We start from the raw sequence: 20502 nt of genomic DNA, 5'->3' as shown, positions 1-20502 counted from the left end.
CTCTGCTCCCTAACAGTGCTTCAAACCCAGTGTTTAGAATTCAGGCTCTGCTCCCATTGCCTCTTTGGATCACACAGGCTGGTTGGTGTGCTTCTTTCATGTGAACTTAGCTGACTCTCCATATAGCAGGCTGCTGGTTTGGACACCAGCCTTTGGACTCCAGAAGCTCGTTTTTGTATCAAGGGGCACCTCTGATTGCTTCAGCGCAGTTCCATAGTCCCCGTCTCTTCAGTGATCTTTTCTTGGAGGCCAGCCCTTGTCAGAGCCATGTCCCAAGCACCAACTGTCCTTTTCTGAGGCTATGTGTTACCAAGAGAGGGGCCCAAATCCAGTGATTTGCGGGAAGTCTGAAGAGGTGTTTATTAATATTTATTTGGGGATAGTTACTTGGGGAAACCCCCTTTTTTCCCCATCAAAACTGTTTTTCCTCTGTCAAAAAGCTTGAGGCCGTAAATTTCGACGTTTCCTCTTATCAGTACAGAGCCATCTAGTGCTTTACTTTGTTTTTGCTTCGCTTTAGTTTCAAAATGTGTAAAGAATGCCGATGTTGGAGTGTCCTGTTTGTCCAGCAGCACCAATCGCGGGTGAAACTATTTGTTCACTATGTGGCAGCAGAGAGGCATGTGTGTCTTTCTATAGTACTGTGCAGGGTAATTTTTGTGGTAAAGTCAGTATTTTTAAATTTTATTTATAATAAAAAGTGACTAAAATCTTTGCTGTACCTTTATATTTCAGAATGTCTTGTTTGATTTTTAGTTATGAAATGTATCATGTTATATCATATAAATTTATCAAATGTTAGAGTATTTGAAAAATTAATATTGATATTCTTTTCTTTGGGAAACTATTTTCTGGGACACAGTCTACTAGTTGATGGTAGTAAACATATACCTTTTAATAATAATTACTACTAACAGCTAAGGAAAATAATGGGTTACTAGTACTAAGTCAGGGCTAATTGATGTCCTGAAATTATATGCGGAAGAATTTTTAATTTTAATGATTACTGGGCAATAATGGGGAAAAGAAAAGCATTCATACTTGCATATTCTCTCTTACCTTCTGTGTCTCTTTTCATAACATTACTCAGTACATTCCAGGAGACAAGCACCCCGAGTCCGAAACTCCCAAGTCCCACCTGGAAAAATGGAACTTTGAGAAATTAGATTCATAGGAAATAAAATGCCGCTTTAAATAAATGATAAAGTACTTTATTTTAAGATTTATTACTTTAGGGGTGGCAAAAATGGAATTAAATTCAGAGTTCCTTTTTTAAAGAATTAAAAAGGCTAGACTATATTGTATTATATTATATTGTGTTTTATAAACTGCATCTGTGTAAACAGTGATTTCATAAACGTCAATAATATGAAATGCCTAATTGCTTAGGTTTGTAATAGTTCAGGTTCTTCTGATTAAAATAATCGCAATAGTCACTGTGGTTTCCATTGTCATCACTGGGAAAGCTCGACATTTCTCAACTCAAAACAGAAACAAACTAGAAAATATTTATTCCTCCACCCTGGCGGAATAGAGGCTACGCATTGAGCTGTGAACCGAAACCAACAACAGCCTGACAGCAAGAGACAGCTGTGGCTTTCTACTCTCATAAAGAGCAGCCAGCAGGGAAGCGCACAGGGGCTCTCCCATCGGGCCCAGTAGGGATTTGGCTCTACTCAATGGCAGGGATTTTTTAAAAATTTCTACATTAAAATATACCTCTGCATTCATGCAAATTATAGATTCAAACAAAATTAAGTTTGCTTACTTTAAATAATCTTATTTTAATATATTATGACAGTAAGTTCCTTTATTTATTAAAATATTATGTAAGAGAATGCTGGATTTAAGACATAAATTGAGATCATCGCAAACAGCCATGACCCCCATTCCGTCGCGTTAATGGTGCATAAGTCAGGGTCAAGGACATGTAGCAGAAGCACAGAACGGCATCATACCCTTCTGATTTTCAGAAAGAATTCACTGAAAACGATGCCAACGTAAAGACAAAGAACTCAGGAAAGAACAGGACAGAAGCTACATCACTGACAAATATGAACACAATCGTTAAAATGTCAAGAAGTGATTGAAAACACTTGGTTGCGACTGATAAACTATAAGTTCACAGGGCTTAGCAGAAGACCTGACGCAATCTTCTTTTATAAGCCTGTTGATTTGATAAATGTAGTGTCTCATAGGCTCTATAATTCAATCGTTTATTCATTAACCATTGATTGGGCATTGATTAGGGATGTGCATCAAGCCCTGTCCTACTTCCGAAAGCACAAAGTCAAATATTAATGGAAGATTTATGGTACACTAGGAGATTAGAAATGTAAGCTGTATTGCTTCTATCACTCTTTTCAGATAAACTTATTCTGCTCTTTACTATCAGAGAATAAAGGATTTCATAATTAGAAAAATTGTTTAATCATCATCAAGGTTACTGAATTCAGACTGCATGTTTTCCTTAGGAAAAGCACAATCACCTATACTTTGCATAAACTTTATAATGGTATTATAGTTCTAAAAAGTATAAAACCAGTTTACTAGTTTATTTTCTTTATAACTAAATAACTTCTGAGTTTGGCTAATTTTTAAACTAAAATTATTTTATGTCATAATTTATTTCAAAGAAGCATTCCTCTTTGCTTTTATTATAATTATTTTCTAAATCTTTTCTTTCAACAGTTTTACCCAGTCACACGTGTGGAAATCCTGGAGAAATAATGAAAGGAGTTCTCCATGGAACAAGATTCAACATAGGAGACAAAATCCGATACAGCTGTCTCTCTGGTTATATCTTGGAAGGACATGCAATTCTGACCTGCATTGTCAGCCCTGGGAATGGTGCATCGTGGGATTTTCCAGCTCCATTTTGCAGAGGTATTGGACAATGGATATGTACTTGTGAACTGACACCTGTAGTAAATAAATAGTTTCATAGCTGATATTATAAAAATCAAACAAGCCCACCAAACTCACTGCCATTGAGTCAATGTTGACTCATAGTGGGTTTCCAAGTCTGTAAATGATTTCGAGAGTAGAAAGCCCAGTCAGTAACAAACTTATATATGTCCCTAAAACGTTCCATTTTTTTCAACTTTATGAACCCTGCATTATTTTATCATCTCTTATTCACTGGCTGTTCCTTAAGAGAAAAATAGGTCTATCTAGTACAGAAAAAGATTTACAAAGTACTGAAAACCCTATATAGGAACACTATATAGTTGGAAATAATTTGATGGCAGTAGGTTGGTTTAATATAGGAGTATTGGAGTATTTTACATATATGTTAAAATATCCTCTTGATTTAATTCTTATTAAGAGTTCCTTATTTATTCTTTTCTGTTAGAAAATCAAATACCCTTAAATAATTGAATGTATATTTTAAAATAGTTTTCAACTTTTATAGGCCTTTGATATAAGATGAGCATAAATGCATACATTGTGACAGGTGCCCATCATCATACTTGGGTGGAAAACCTCCTGAAGTCCTGGAATACTTAATCTTTCTGATAATACTGACAAGACTTCAGGAAGTCATGCTTTGAGTCTTGGCCTGTGTCTGTCCTTGCAAAGAGGAGCTCATCCTGGCATCCCAGCACTGAAGGCAGAGCTAACACTCATTGACTTGATTGTAAAGCAAGGGAATGTGCTAAGCACTTTACTTAGATTCTGACATTTATTCCTCCCAACAATCTTTTGAAATGATAATTACTGATACTCAACAGATAAATTCACAAAGTTGAGTTTTCAAAGGGTAACACTGAAAGTACATGATGACTTAAGTGTTACGGAGCTTTGCACTTAACTATATAAATATATAGCTTCAATGGAGTCATTACACCACAAGATTTTACTTTCAGCAATATGCTTTTATTTTAACCTATGGTATCAAATGAATACTGGCCTCTATTGTCACTTTTTTCTACTATTTTTTGTACACTCATGAGCACTTTCTGATTAAAGTAAATTTAGAACAGGAGGATATTACTACTATTACTCTTTGTAATCATTTTATTGGGGCTCCTACAATTCTTATCACAATCACTATTACTCTTGTACCTCCTCTTCCTTTTCCTCCTGCTATCACTGGTAGTAGTACTACTGCTATTAGGTAGCAGCTATTGGTGTCTTATTATGTGGTGCCAGTCACTACTAGGTGCCTAGACTCCTCTCCAAATTCATAATGATGCTAAGTACAAAAAAACCCCAAAACACAAAGCACTACACAGTCCTCCCCCTGCACCAGTCTCATAAGCCTTGCTATATTTGAGACCATTATTGAAATAAACTTGTCAACCCATCTCACTGATGCTCTTATTTTTGTTTTGTTTTTTTGGCTGACCCTCTATTTCACCAAGTGCAAAACTAATTTCTTTTAGAAGGATCAGTAAAAAGCTGTTTCCAGTGAGGTAGAGATTAACAATTTCCCAATGTCCAACTTCTCCAAAATGCTTTGCCACTTCATCCTGCCTGCTATCAAACACCACTCCTCCTTTTCGTATTTTCTTTCTTGGTTCAGAGTCAATGCCTCACAGAATTCAAGAACCATCAAGGATATGACTCAGACAGTTACAGAGGCTGGCAAGGACCAAATCTGTAAATCAGATATCACTTCATCCACATCAAATTGGGTTGAGGATTACTCACAAGCCTGAGGGAACTGGTGAATACAGGCAGGAGATAGGCTGCAAACTTAATCAAGAAGCAGAAATCAAGCAGTGGCAAGCCAGGTGCAGGATCCTGAGGAGAGAGTGACCTTTGTGAAAACTGCTCAGTGTGGCTTCAGAGCTGCAAAACTTCTGAACACAGTGGTTTGCTCAGTGAAACAAAGGAACTGCACAAGAACTCAGGGATGGGAACCACAATGTCCTTGCTGTTTATCACCAAGCCATGCAGGACTTATCTTTTGTTCTTACACAGTCAGGAAGCAGAGAGGACATAAAGATTGTGTCTTGCCCACATACCGGGCTTTGATGAAGGTGCTTTTATATCTCTGAGGTTAAAAAGCTAGGCATAGGACACACCCATCCCTTCTGTGCATGTCAGGGCCAGATCTAATCTCAGCCCAATTCCCTGATTCCAGCTTCCTGTTTCCCAGATTACTGAAGTAGTCAATTGGTGGTTTATCTCTTAATGGAACAGTTTAAGGGAGGACATTAGTTCTCCTCTAGGAGGGGTAGTGGTTACACATTGAACCACAAGGTGAGCAGTTCAAGAACACCAGCTGATCACAGCAGAAGGGGGCTTTCTAACCCCTAACGAGCAACCACGGTCTTGGAGATCCCCCAGGGGCCGTTCAACCTTGTCTTACAGGCAGGAGCTCAAGATTTCAGTAACGTAACAGATAACTCGCTCCAAAATGGGATGTTCAAAAAGGTACAGAGGCTAGGATTAGCAAAATGGAGGACTATAGCTAACAGGACCACATTCATTAATTAACTGACTTCCTCAAAGTACATGAACGGAAGTACCATCAGCCTACCATTCGGAGAAGCATTCTGTAATTCTTCCAAGACAGATTTCCTCATTGGTCTAGAATTCCATGGATTATTCAATAGTCTTTGCTAATGCCTTCATCCATGTGCATGAATTATCCCTTGATCTTTAGCGGCCAGTCTTCCTCAGCAAATCAGAGGACTGGCGACTGCCAAGACATCCCTCAATGTTCAGGGTGACAGTTTTGTGTCGTCACACTTTAAAGATGTCTTCTGAAGCAGATCTCCCCAAATTAATGCTTGGAGTACTGCTCTCATGGGCCCTGATGGTGGTTCTAAATTCAGTCAAATCCTTGACAATCAGTTGCTACTTTGTATTTCATTCTCCCAATAAGTGTTTTATGAAATACTGATTTTACAGCTGAGGAATCCAAATTTTAGGGAAAAAAATATTTAACTGGCTTCTCTGAGATACTTCAGCTGATAAAAGCTTGAGTTGGGATGCACTATATTAAAATTTGTTCTCAGTTCTGGAAAATATTTATATTTATGAATATTTTCTACATCAAATTTCCATTATTCCTCCTGAAACATTCACTTCCACTTCATTTTCCTGAAGTTTATTTATTCTTTTTTTAATCCACTTACTATTATTAATTATATTTCCTTCTTTGATTGACAAAATCATGACTTCTTCAAGGCTTATATCCACGCTGGTTTACATTTCAAGTACTAGCTCTCAATTAATTAATTCAATTTAAGGATACTAAATTAACTATGCCATTTGAATATTATTAATATATCCTCTCATTGTTGTTTTCTACCTTTGATGTTATTAGTTTTTCATTCTTAGTTCATTTGGGTTTTCTATGTGACTGTTAGATCCCAAGACTTGCCACCTGTTTTCTTACAAAATACAACCATACTTTTAAAAAAAATTTAGCTTCAAGTTTGATAAATATTCTTCATATTTAGAAATTCATCCTACGAACTATGTTCTACACTTAAACAACTTGCCCCCCAAAAGGCATTCTCAACATGCTCTTTTTCTCTTAACCAATCTATTTAAAATGCCCCAATAACAATTAATTACAAATACTTCAAGAGTGCTTTCAATAGGTTCCATAAAAGGAATTATGTGTCGTGCACAGTTCTGCCTACCAGCATCACCAGACACAGATGTAAGCTTCTGCCATGCTTTGTTTTCCGGTGGTTTACTTGTCCTGCTTTATCTCTGAGCTGATCTTTCTTTTCAAGTTCTGAAGGCTTTAATGTGCAGGCTTGTAATCAATTATGGTAAAAGTTCTGTCAGAGCAATATTTTATGCAAGTGTTGTCTATTTCTTGAAAGAAAAATAGTCATCAAAACTTATGAATAATCATAACCTCAGTTCTAATCTATCTTGTGATTTAATCTAATCTAATCGATAGTAATGCCCTCCTGTTTTATCGAATGAAAACTTAACAGAGACATAAAAAATATGCTTATTATCAAGTAGGATGCTTTTAAAAACTTAAACAAATTATATCTACACTTGCAACACTACTTTACTGATATTCATGGACTACGAGGGACCTGGCCAAGCCAGCATGCTTCAGATCACCTCATCTGCGTGAGAAAGCTAGCCAATGAAGAAGAAAGATAAAAGGAGAATTGATCCACTTGAGTGATGCGGTGGGCAAGGAATGTTGCATGTATAGTGGACTGCCAGAAGAACAAGGATGCCTGCCTTGAAAACACCCAGAATGTTCCTTAGAAGCAAGGATCGTGAGACCCCTTCACACATACTTTGGACATGTTATCAGGAGAGACCAAGTCCAGCAAAGAGGCATCATGTTTGGTGAGGTAGGGGACAGTGAAAGGGAGGTAGACCCGCACCATGGTGACTTGACACCATGTCTCCAAAAATGGATTCGCACATGACAACACTTATAACGATGATGTGCCATCTGGCAGGGCATTGTCCTGTTGTACGTATGAGTCACACTGACTGGGTCTCAATGAGTTGTAACTCACTGGTTAGCACCTGGCAAGGATCGATTACAGCATCAATAGCAATAAAACAGCTGAGGGAAATCAAGCCTCTGTTTACCATATTGACTGCTTCTGTGAGCAAAACATCGAATGGTGCAAGGAACCCCACGGATGGAAGAAAACAAAAGAATTGGAAGACAGTCAACAACTTCAGAGGATAGAATAACAGTAAACAATGGTGTTGAAAGAAATCCCAGCCGCACTGAAGGCCTCAGGTAAAAAACAACAGAGGACTAACCAATTGAAATATTTCAACAAATGCATGTAACATTGGACATGCACACTAATCTATGCCAAGGAATTTGAAAATTGCTACCTATACAACTAACTGTCAGAGATCCAGATTTATACCCATACCACTGGAGGGTGCCCCAACTTAAGGTGGACATAAAGTAACTATTAATTTCACATGCAAGTAAACTTTCACTGATGTTTATTTGACAGCAGTTGCAGCAGTACATCCAGATCGAGTTTCCAATAATTCAGTCTAGATTTAGAAGACCTGCAATAAGGCTCACCATTACTGATTTCATTTTGAATTTTGCTCAAAAAGATTACCAGGCAAACATTTACTTATGTTTGATTGATATTGCAAAAGCCACTGATCTTTTAAGGTCTAGATCTTAAAAACTAAATATTGCAAAGAATGGGATTTCCAAAGCACTTTGATTGAATGAAACGTGTACATAGACAAAGAGGCTGCATTTGAACAGAACAAAGGGATGATGCATATTTTCAAATCAGGGAATGTGTGCATTATTGTTGCGTCATATGCAATCTGTGTGCAATCTGTGTGCATACCAGATAACCTGAGAAGCTGGCCTATCTGAAGAAGATGGCAAAAAACTGGAGGAAGGCTTGTAGCAATATGTAAATGACACAACCTTGCTTGCTGAAAGCAAAGAAGTCTTTAAGCACTTACTAATGAAGATAAAACACCATCGCTTTCATAACTGACCATAACTCAATGTAAAGAAAACAAAATTTTACAGCTGAACCAATAAAAATTGCAGGCCCTTAGAGAAATTATTGACCTTGTATGAGATTTTATTTTACTTGCATACATAATCACCGATAACGGAGACAGTAAGGGAGAAATGAAATGGTATATTGCTCTGGGCAAGTATTTTGCAAAAGTCCCCTCTAAAATATTAAAGAAGAAAATGTGATTTTTAAAGACCAAGTTGTACCTGATATAAATCTAGATATATTAAATTACCTCATATGTATGTGAAAGTTCAACAATGAATAAAAAAAGACTCGAGGAAAAAATTACTCATTTTATTGTAGTTTGGGTGAAAAACATTGACATCACCATGGACTGACAGAAGAACAAAAATTGTACAGTCAGAAAGCTACTACAATAGAGTAGGGTAAGACTGTGTCACATGCCTTGGGCATGTGTTCATGATGGAAACCATCAAACCAAACCAAAACCAACCACTCTCATCCTTTACATGCGGACTCATGGGAGCCCTGTTTAGACCTTGGAAATCTCTTCAGAAGCACGCAGCCTCACCCCTCTCCCCTAGGGCTGTTGATAGGTTAGAATGACCACACTTGCAATTAGTTGTCCAAGGTTTATCCAACACCACCACCCAGGCTCGGCCCCTAATAAAAAACCAGCAAACTCAGAGGGTCAAAGACAAAACGGAAGCCTTCAATCAGATGAACTGGTACAACATCTGCAACAGTGACCTGAAAAAGGATTGGACAATGTCTTTCCTGCTGTAAGTAAGATCAATATGAGTCAAAACTGACTCCACCATGACACCCAACAACAACAAGTGCATGACCATTGTTAACAACTACAGCTAACGCCTCTTGCTCATATGTTACCCCATATTTTTGGTTCCTTAGTTGAAAGAGCTTTGATAATTCTATAATTATCTATCTTATAAAGTCAAATTTCATATAATATTCCACTAATAATCATTCCTGTTCTACTTAATTTTTAAAATCCCAATTAAATCAAGATTTTCTTGTTATGGTAAATAATTTTTTTCTGTATCACAGATTATTAATTGACACATAAAATTTACTTTTCCCAGTACCTTGATTAGTAAGCTTTCAAATTATATATAAAATATCAAATTATGTATAACAATTGTTTTTAATAAGTAAAATTTAAATATGCAGTATAGCTTTATATTGATTTGAATAGCAAACTTACAAAGGAAAATTTGATGAGGTAATTTGTGGCAGTTACATAATCTCCTGACAACTTGCGTAGGGGTGGAGTCTAGCCTGTCAATCGAGCCATTGACAATGAGGCCTCTGTCTGGGCATGGCCTTCCCCTGAGGATTCTGGGAACTCTCTGTATTCCTCCCTGGAGGCAGGTGACCCTCTCTACTTTGTCTTCCTGCTGGCAAACCACATGGAGATACACTGATGCAGCCAGAGTCCTGGAAATGGAGGAACCACCTGGAGATGCACACCAGCTTCTACCACCACTGGATCCACAAGACTTTCCACGCACTGGCCTGTGATCTTCCTGCCTTCAGCATCGTTGCATGGCTGTGTGAGTCTGAAGAGGAATTTATGGACTAGTATTGACATATGGGACAATACTGGACTAATGGACTTGATCTAGACTGGGCTGGGATGTTTTCTTAATGTACAATTTGTCTTTGATATAAAGTTCTCTCTTACACACATACGAGTATCTCTGGATTTGTTTCTCTAGCCAACCCAGAATAACACATAATTGATATAATTATTTAGATATAACACCTAGAAGAGATATTAATGCATTGCAGCAATATGGTGTTATATAATTGCCAAAACAAATCTATTTAACTTCTAACATATTTAATTATTTGGTTCAGGAATTTCTTGTTCATTCTTCTTAACAGTGTTATTCACAGCAAGGCCACTGTATTCTTTTACATTGACTTTTGGCCAGTGTTGGAAATTTTACATTTCCCTCTAAATGGCAGTACTTAATTTAAAAAGTGGCATACCTAGAGTTCTGGTATGTTTTTTGGAATAAAATAATACAACCACATATATTATATAATTGAAGGTATGCTTTATTTAAAACTGATTCTTTAAACAAGATATCACCATACATTGGCTTCCTTTTAAGGTTTATATATTCAAAATTTATTTTCCTAGAGATACAATATTTCAGAGTTTTCTCATTTATTTTTCAGGATTCTGAATTTAAAAATTGTTTTCCTTAATTTCACCTTGTTTATTGAATATTACTTCTGTTGCCCTTTCAACTCTTTCAACTGATTTTGTATGTACAGATATGATGTGTATCTAAGGAAGAATATAAACAAGGGCTAGAAATAACAAGATAGATTCAAATACGTCTACTTTTACCTTTGTATTCAACTTCCCTCTTAATTTGTGTCAGGCTGGCTTCTCTGGGGATGTATAACCAGTGATGCTTATATTTGCATAGAGAAATAAATTTATATCAAGAATAGCTCACATTGCTATAGAATGGGAAAGTCCAAATCTGAGGAGATTTTATGTCTCTGGGTCAGATGTTAGGCTGGGGTAACTGATCACCCCAAGTGTGATAGAAGGACAACAGACTGGTGGCTTCACCGGCTGATGGACCCAAAAACAACAGGCCTGCCTCCGGCTGAACAGGAAAGGAATTCACGGTTGGCAGGTGTGCTCGGCTCTCGTCTAGAGGACCAAAGTCAGTGACACTCACCCGTGTATGAGAAAGAGCTTTACATCAAGAAGTGTTTATAAATTTTGAAGGCATCACAGCCCAGTCCAACTCAAGTCCATATGTCTGACACTAGTCCAGAAGTCTGGCACTAGTCTGTAAGTCTGACACTAGTCCATAAGTCTGACACTAGTCCAGAAGTTTGACACTAGTCCGTAACTCTGACACTAGTCCATAAGTCTGACACTAGCCCAGAAGTCTAACACTAGCCCAGAAGTCTGACACTAGTCCATAAGTCTGACACTAGTCTGTAAGTCTGACAATAGTTCATAAGTCTGACACTAGTCCATAAGTCTGACACTAGTCCGTAACTCTGACACTAGTCCATAAGTCGGACGCTAGTCCATAAGTCTGACACTAGTCCATAAGTCTGACACTAGTCCAGAAGTCTGACACTAATCTGTAACTCTGACACTAGTCCATAAGTCTGACGCTAGTCATTAAGTCTGACACTAGTCCATAAGTCTGACACTAGTCCAAAAGTCTGACACTAGTCTGTAACTCTGACACTAGTCCATAAGTCTGACACTAGTCCAGAAGTCTGACACTAGCCCAGAAGTCTGACACTAGTCCAGAAGTCCCTCTTTAGCCTCACACCACAGCAGACCAGCAAAGCAGAAAGGTGGCTGAGGAGGCAGGGAAATAAGAGGCAGATTGGTAAAGAGTCTTATGGATCTAAGGTTGCTGGAAGCATACAGGGCATCTCCAGCTCTCAGGTTGGGTGGCCCACATGGGGTCCTTCTGGACACAGACACAGAGTTAAAGTGAAGTCCTGCCAAGGAGGAAGTTGAAGTGGCAGAGAGAGAGCAGTCTCCAGAGTCCCTCACTCTTATACCAAAGGCCACGCCACAAAGAAGGTAAAAATCAAGCTACCACTTGATTGATAGGCTTAACTCCAGCTCTAGCCAAGAGTGTCTGGTTGACACAAACCATAACTGCCGACCCAACATACGGCAGCCAAGTGAAAAGAAAAGGACATGTGTAGGGGGGAACAGGGCACTAACCCACCCATGGGAAGGTATCGTTTATATCTGCACAGGAGAGGGAGAGAGGGACCAGACCTCAACCTGGTGCACCAAAACTTAAGTTAACATACCGGCATGAAGTGTCGAACAACCAGAGAGGGCTGTGGGGTCAGTCCCAACCCAAACTACATGGAATGGACCCCCTCCCCAGAAGAATGCACTGCAGATGACAGAACTGAAGAGGAGCGGGTGTGCTCAGAACACATGGGAGCATAGTAAGAGGGAAGGAAGAGAGAGAGAGAGAGAACCACATCCTGGCCCACCAAGCTCTGGGAATGCTATTCCTGCTTGGAGCAGACAATGCACAGAGAGGACCCATACTGCCATGAGGGAAAAGACTGGAGATAGTACAGAAATTGACCCAACCCCAACCCCCCCCCCCACGCACACCAGGGAGAAACGTGAAGAGAGTGCAACAGAGCAGCAAGGGGAACAAAAGCAACGAAATCCCCGAGAAATCCCCAAAATAGACTTATCCATAAAGGTCAACAGTGCACCTGGAACGATTTACAGGCTTTTTTTTTGCTTCTGTCTATATATGACAAGACACAGGGGGGTGGGAACGGGGAAGAAAGGAAGTGGGGAGCCAACAAACTCAGGGACAAGAGAACAACAGTGATGTAAAATTGATGGCAAGGAGGACATAGAAAGCCTGGGGATGTTTGACCAAGTGCAATGTGGTCAAGAAGAATTACTGAGAACCTAATGAAAATTGAACATGATAGTGGGACAAGAGGAAAGTAAAAGGAAATAGAGGAAAGAACTAAGAGGCCAAAAACTCAAACAAACTAGGAGGCCAAAGGACATTTATAAAGGTTTAAATACAGGCATGCACATATGTAAATATATTTATATATAATGATAGGGACATAAATCTATGTATGTATGTTAAGCATTAAGGTAGCAGATGAACACTGGGCCTCTACTCAAGTGCTCCCACAGTGCCAGAACACTTTGTTCTAATTAACCTGGCATTCCATTGTGCTCTTTCCCTACATGATCACTAAAGACCAAATGTGTGCATAAGGAAATGTGATGAAGAAATTTGATGGTGCCCAGCTAGTAAAAGATGTAGTGTCTGGGTTTTAAGGCTTGAAGATAAACAAGTTGCCATCTAGTTGGGAAGCAGTACAGTCCACATGGGAAGGAGCTCATGAGGCTGTGTGATCATCTTTAAGGTGTCCGCAGGGTCAGGTATCAGAAGACTCAAAGCTAACAATTATATCGATGCAAAGGAGGTCAGTCGGAGTGGAGACCCAAAGCCCATCTGTAGACAGTTGGACATCCCCTCACAGAAGGTTCACAAGGATGGGGCGAGCAGGCCAGTGTGCAAAATAGCACGAATGAAACATACAACATTCCTCTAGTTCTTTAATGCTTCCACACACTCACTGTCATGACCCCCGTTCTACCTTACAAATCCAGCTAGACCAGAGCATGTACACTGTTACAGATAAGAGTTCTTGACACACAGAATCCAGGACAGATGAAACTCTCAGAAACAATAACGGGAGTAGCAATACCATGAGGGTAGAGGGAAGGTGAAGGGAAAAAAAGGGTAAACAATTTCAATGATAGACATAACCACACACCCAGGGTGATGAACAACAGAAACATAGTAAAGGAAGACAGCAGAAGTTATAAGATATGAAAATGATAATAGTTTATAATTTATCTCGGGTTCATAAGGCTGGGAAGGTGGGGAGGGAGGATAAAATGAGGAGCTGATACCAAGGCCTCAAGTAGAAAGAAAATGTATTGAAAAGCATGATGGCAGCATAGGTACAAATGTGCTTGACATAATAGATGTATGGATTGTTGTAAGAGCTGTCAGAGCCCCAATAAAGTGATTAAAAAATAACAATAATTAATAAAAATAAATAGACCCTTTTTTAAAAGGCCACACCCCCAAAGAGGTGTCATCAATCTACCACTTGATTGATCAGCTTAACTCCACCCCTTGTCAGGAGTATCTAGGTGACACAATCCTTAACTACCCAGCAAGACTTATGGCAGATGAATGATGTGTCCTTGAATTTGCAAGCAATATAGCAGGCCATTGACTCAAGTAAACAACAACAACAACAAATAAAAACAAGCCAACAAACAGGAAACTGAGCAGCCAGATCCAGGCTAGAGATACAGCAAAAACAAAGCAAATTTTTATACTATTCCCACTTAGGTTGGAAGCATTCCATAGCTCTGAGAGAACATCTTCAGAACTTAGACCTGAACAAAGTCGTTGCATCCTACCCTCATCTTTTTAGAAATGATCGGGTGGAATTGCAATGTGTTAGGTCAAGACCTGAGGGATTAATAGATCCTAAATGTCCAACCACTGAGAATGTTGACACACCCAAATTAACACAAAACCTTAACTATCAATATTTGGTTTATAATTCCTTTACTCTATTGTTAAGTGACAAAAACTAGGTAGCCAATGATCAATATTTTTCATGAATAAAATTTAGGTCTAGGATATTGGATGGCAAATGTGAAATATGTTCTATTCTAGAACATATCAACTGAGAAATCCAAAAGGTGGACTATGGTCTCCAGATGTAGGATAGCATTAAGTGAAAGGGTAGAAAGGAAGTTGGTCCACATCAGCATCCAGAAAATTCCATTCCATAAGAAGTCTAGTATCTGACTAAAAAGCAAATGAGATATACTTTTCTCATGATCGCCTTAATAAGATTTACAGCTATTGCTTTGGCATTTTTCATCTGAAACATTCAGTGACTATTCCTACACCGACTTTTCCAATTATGTATCTCATTTTTCTACATATTAGCCTGATCTATATATGCTGTCTAGATAGCATATATAGACAGAAAATATATAGCTATTTGAGCACATATAGTATTGCTCTGTCTAGTAAAAGCTAGGGAAACTTACTTCAGAAGATGATATAAAACAATCGTATATTTTTAAAGTGAAGTTGGTATCATATTCAACAATTATTTTTTCCTGATATATTTATAATTTATAAAATCCCAACAAAATCATGATGTGGTTGTTATTTGAAATAAGCTAATCAGAATTAAACACTAACCTTATCCAGCCAGAGATTCAGCCTTCTTTTTTGGATACCACCTTTTAACTTGCTTTAAACATTCAATGGTGAGTACACTCTATTTGCAAACCACAATAAAGGAAATAATTCCTACCAGCTCCTGCAGGGCTGAAATCCCTGTAGTCACAGCTTTAGGCATTCTTCATTTTAAGCTGTCAAAACAACTACTTTTTCCATGTTTTACATATTTCACAGACTAACTTACATTAGCATTGTGTGCATACTTTACGTAAGCTACCATAGAAATGCATCTAAAATGATAGTTATGCATTAAAATAAATCAATATTCAAAAGCCCCTGAAAGAATTATCCTGTTCATTTCTCAAATCACCTTGTGAAGTAGGCAAATATACAATAGTACTATATTTGTGTCAATGGTAAAATAAAGTCACAAAGTTGGGGGACATTTATTTAACATTTCAGACATGGAAACGAAAACAATACTGCTCTTATATCACCCTATATTGTGTATCTGTGGAGAAAATGTTAAACTGCTTATTAGAATTTTAGTAATTACAATATAAGTGACATTTCATAACAAATTACAATTTAAACCTATCTGATTCACAGTAGAAAGATGAGGTGTCTGCTCCCATAAAGATTACAGACTCAGAAAAAACTGTATAGGGTCACTATACATTGGAATGCAGTAGATAGCAGATACGGTAGAATTGAATTATGACCCAACATTTGATTTTCCTAAAATCAGATAATATACTATGTCAGGAATAGCACAATTAAGAAATGGCATGGCATCATTGTAAAAAAAGACATTGGAAAATCAATTCTGAAGTACAATGGTATCTGTGATCAGATTATATCTATCAACTTTCAAAGAAATCCAGAAAATACAACCATTTTTCAAATGTATGTCCCAACCATACATTAGTCAAATACAATGCTCCAGGAGCTGATGGATACCAATTGCAATGTTTAAACAAGCTGATGAAGCACTGGAAACATTCACATTCATTTATTTATACCAGGAAATTTGGAAGACAGCTACTGGACCAACTGGTAGAAAGAGATCCATATTTTTGCTCATGCCAAAGAAATGTTGCCCAATAGAATGCCAAAACTAAGGAATAATATCATTGATATCTTATTGTGTTAGTCTGGGTTGACTAGCGAAACAAATTCATAGACACTCATATGTGTACAAGAAAGAGATTCATACAAAAGAACAATTTCACATTGAGAAAATACCCCAGCTCAGCCCAGATCAAGTCCATAATTCCAATATTGACCCATAAGTCTGATACTAGTCTATAAATTCCTGTTTAGGCTAATGCAATGATGTCAAATGAAAAAAGGTCTCAGGGCAATGGGTAGAACCTTGTGGATCCAGTGGCAGTGGAAGCATCTCAGCATTGACACTGGTCTCCACGTGCCTCCTCCAGCTCTCTAAGTGTCTCAACTGTATGACAGGGAAGGAGGAGAGACTATGTGTTCCACCTCCAGGGAGGAAGACAGGGGTTCCCAGAATCCTCAGGAGAAGGCCATTACCATACGGAGGTTTTATTGGCTATGACCTGATTGACAGGTGTAACTGCCACACCTATATAGGGGAAGTTTCCCTGGAGATCATTCAACAACTGTTGCAGCAGTATATTAACAGAATTGCCAGAGGTTCGGGTCAGGTGCAGAGGACAGGCAACAAGTGATACCATTGATGATGTCAGATGTAGAGAATATTAGAAAGATGTTTATTTATATTTTATTGAGCATGCAAAGATAGTGACTATCTAAACTATAATAAGCTATGGGTAACCTTGAGAAAAATGGAAATTCCAGAACATTTCATGGCCTTCCTGTGGAACTTCTATACAAATCAAGGGGCAGTTCTGAGAACACAACAAGGAAATATTGCATAGTTTAAAATCAGGAAAGATATGTATCAGGACTGTAACTTCTCTCATCATAATTATTCAATCTGTATGTTGAGCAAATAATCAGAGAAGCTGGCTTATTTGAAAAATAATGTAGCATCCTGACTGGTGGAAGGTTTATTAACAAACAGCTGTATGCAGATGACACACTCTTCCTTGCTGAAAGCGAGGCAGACTTGAAGCACTTGCTAAGGAAGATCAATGATTGCCGGCTTCATTATGGTTTTGACTCGATGTAAAGAAGATTCTTACCACTACACCAATATATACCATCCTGATAAATCGAGAAAAGTGAATATTGTCAAACATTTTGTGTTGCATAGATCCACAATTGATGCTCATGGAAGCAGCAGTCAAGAGAGCAAAGGTGAGTTGCATTGCATAAATTGGTTACACAGACCTCTTTAGAGTATTGAAGAGTGAGGAGGTTACTTTGAAGACTCAGGTCAAGCCATAGTATTTTCAATCTCTCACTACTCATGGAACAGTTGGATGTTGAATAAGGAAGACGGAAGAAGAGTTAATGCCTTTGCATTGTGGTGCTGGAGGAAAATATTGAATGTATCATAGGCTGCTAAAAGGACACACTGGTCTGTCTTGAAAGAAAAAGGGCAGCATGCCCCCGAGAGGCAAGAATGACCAGACTTAATCTTCCGTGCTGGAACAGGGAGTCAGGAGAGACCAGTCCCTGAAGAAGGACATCGCGCTTGGAGAAATGGAGGGACTCTAACAAAGAGGAGGACCCTCAGTGAGATGATTGACACAGTGGCTACAGCAATGGACAATTACGAGGCTGGCACAGGACTGTGTAATGTTTCATTCTGTACGTGGGCTTGCGATGGGTCAGAATGGACTCCATGAAACCTTATAGCAACCACACTACAAGTGTTTTTATCACAAAATTGAAAACTGTGCCTGGTTTCAATGCTAATATGACAGAAGGCTTTACTAAAAGAAGAAGCAATCCGCGAATAGCTTTGCTATCATATTTAACCATCATCAATAATAATTTCTGATATTTATTTGAATTTTATATTATAATTATTTTATATCTAATATATATGTAATATAATACTATTACACTATCAATTTAAAATTTTGTGAATTAGCAACTTGTTTTGAGTATTACATTAGTTGTGTCACACTACTTTACATATATTCTTTATTCTAATATAATTTAACTTCTACACATTAAGTCATATATCTTAAAATTATACTTAATAATTTATATACTTTTCTCAGTTTTTGAAGATTCTCTTGCCTCAAAGAATTATATGCTGTTAGTACCATGTACTCTACGCTTCCTAGTTCATATTCTTATCCTGCTATTACTTCATGTTTTCTGAGCTTCTGTAGAGTTTTACTATATAACAGTCATTAACATTATACATATTATTACATAATCATAATAAAATTCTTAATTTATCAAAAAGATGCTTGTAAAAGCTGCAAAACAATAAGCAACATTTGTATAATTTTAACAGTAAATATTGTTTACCACAGAGTCAAGTAGTATGTCTATAATTAGACTTAATCTTCTATGATTCCAATAACACAATCTCTAGTTCAAACAAAGAAGAGAGTTCTGATGAGTTCTTTTTAGCCTCGAACAATTATTCATAATGATTCTGTAATTACTTTGGCTTCACATTTGGGCCAAGCCTTTCTTGTTTTGTTGTCTAGAAACTGTCATATTACCTGGCAAAAGCAAAAGTTTATTTTTCTCATGTTAAATCCAAAATGAGTATTCTGTATCGGCAATTGTGTCTGTTCTGTTCTATTTATTAGTCTTGTATGTGTGATGATTTGGGAACTGCTATCTTTCATATCTGGCTTTTAAGGTTATAGGTATTGTTATTATTTCATTAGCAGAAAGGAAAAAGGGGTTTTGGGGGCAGGTTCAATTGATGTACATCACACACACACACACACACACACACACACTCACACACACACACACACACACACACATGCATTCTACTGGCAAGATTTCAGACACTTGACTTCACTTCACTGCATGGGATATTACAACAGGAAATCAACTCTTAATGCATGATAAAATGAAACAAATATTAATTTCTAGCCCATCTATGTTACAATTGCTTTTATTTGTTTTAAAGTGATCTTCATTGTTTTCTCTTTTTATGCTTAATAAAATATATATTATATCCAATGATGGGATTCAAATAATTTAACAAGCAGTTTGATACCTTAATGACTGTTTTTTAACACTTTGAAAAATTATTTTATTTTATTTTATTGGGGACTCTTACAACTCATCACAATCCATACATAAATCCATTTGGCCAAACACATCTGTACATATATTGTCATAATATTTTTCAAACATTTTCTTTCTACTTGAGTCCCTGGCATCAGCTCCTCATTTTTCCTCTCCCTCCTCCACCCTCCCTCTCCCATGCTCCCTTGATAATTTATAAAATACCCCCCTCCATTTCTTACACCGACTGCCAACTCATTTCACCCCATTTTCTGCTGTCCGTTCCCCTGGGATAGGGTCCATTAATCCATCATTGTGATTGGTTCCCCCTTAGACCCCACCCTAACCTTAGCCCCCTAATGTCATTGCTCCCTTTGTGGTCCTGAGGGGTTTATCTGTTCAGGATTCCCTGTGTTGCGAGCTCTTATCTGTACTAGTATACATACTGGTCTAGCCAGATTTGTAAGATAGGATTGGGGTCATGGTAATGGGTGTGGGGGGTAGGGGGTTATTAAAAAAATAGAGAAAGGTTGTGTGCTTCATCAGTGCTATACTGTACCCTGATGGGCTCTTCTCTTCCTTGTGGCTGATCTGATAGGGGATGTCCAACTGACTACTAATAATGGGCTTGGGATCCCCACCCTGCCCTCCCCCTCATTCCCACGGATATGCTTTTTGTTTGTTTGTTTGTTTGCTTTGTCTTGCCATGAATGGTATCCAGTTTTCTTCAGGAAGGTTACTAGCTTTTCTTTTACTTTAAACATGATTTCTCAATATGTGAAATTTGTTTCCCTGTCTTCTTGAAATTTCTAATTATTCAGGACACCCTCCCTCACCCTCAACGTAGTATTGTGTGACTATCAACTTCCCAGCAGCATCTCATTTCCCTAATTTCTTTCGAATCCACGATGTCCTTCCAGATGGTTCCCTTGCAGGCAGCTTCAGACTGGACGCTGAGCTTGATGGACAGCTATCAGGTGGAGACTTCCCTTTGCTATTCTACTTAGTTTTGTCATTATTTCCTAAACCCTATGTAGGCTTTCTCGTAGTTTCACCTCTTCAACACACCTTCAATAATTATCTAACAATGATTGTGGCGGAGGAAAATACTTTATATATCA

The 20502-nt window shown here is 38.0% G+C and overlaps 1 protein-coding gene across 1 annotated transcript in view; it reads left to right on the top strand.

Moving 5' to 3' along the window:
- Positions 1–20502, top strand: part of CSMD1 (CUB and Sushi multiple domains 1) — a 1770408-nt gene that overhangs the window by 585035 nt on the left and 1164871 nt on the right. The window contains exon 4 of the mRNA XM_075557189.1: positions 2692–2886. Within this exon, the coding sequence (XP_075413304.1) occupies positions 2692–2886 (195 nt within the window). The remainder of the gene's footprint in view (positions 1–2691; positions 2887–20502) is intronic.

This window comes from Tenrec ecaudatus, chromosome 8 (assembly GCF_050624435.1).
Source record: "Tenrec ecaudatus isolate mTenEca1 chromosome 8, mTenEca1.hap1, whole genome shotgun sequence".
NCBI classification, from domain to species: Eukaryota; Metazoa; Chordata; class Mammalia; order Afrosoricida; family Tenrecidae; genus Tenrec; species Tenrec ecaudatus.
Note: the sequence above shows the minus strand (reverse complement) of the source record. Positions and strands in the feature narration are given on the sequence as shown.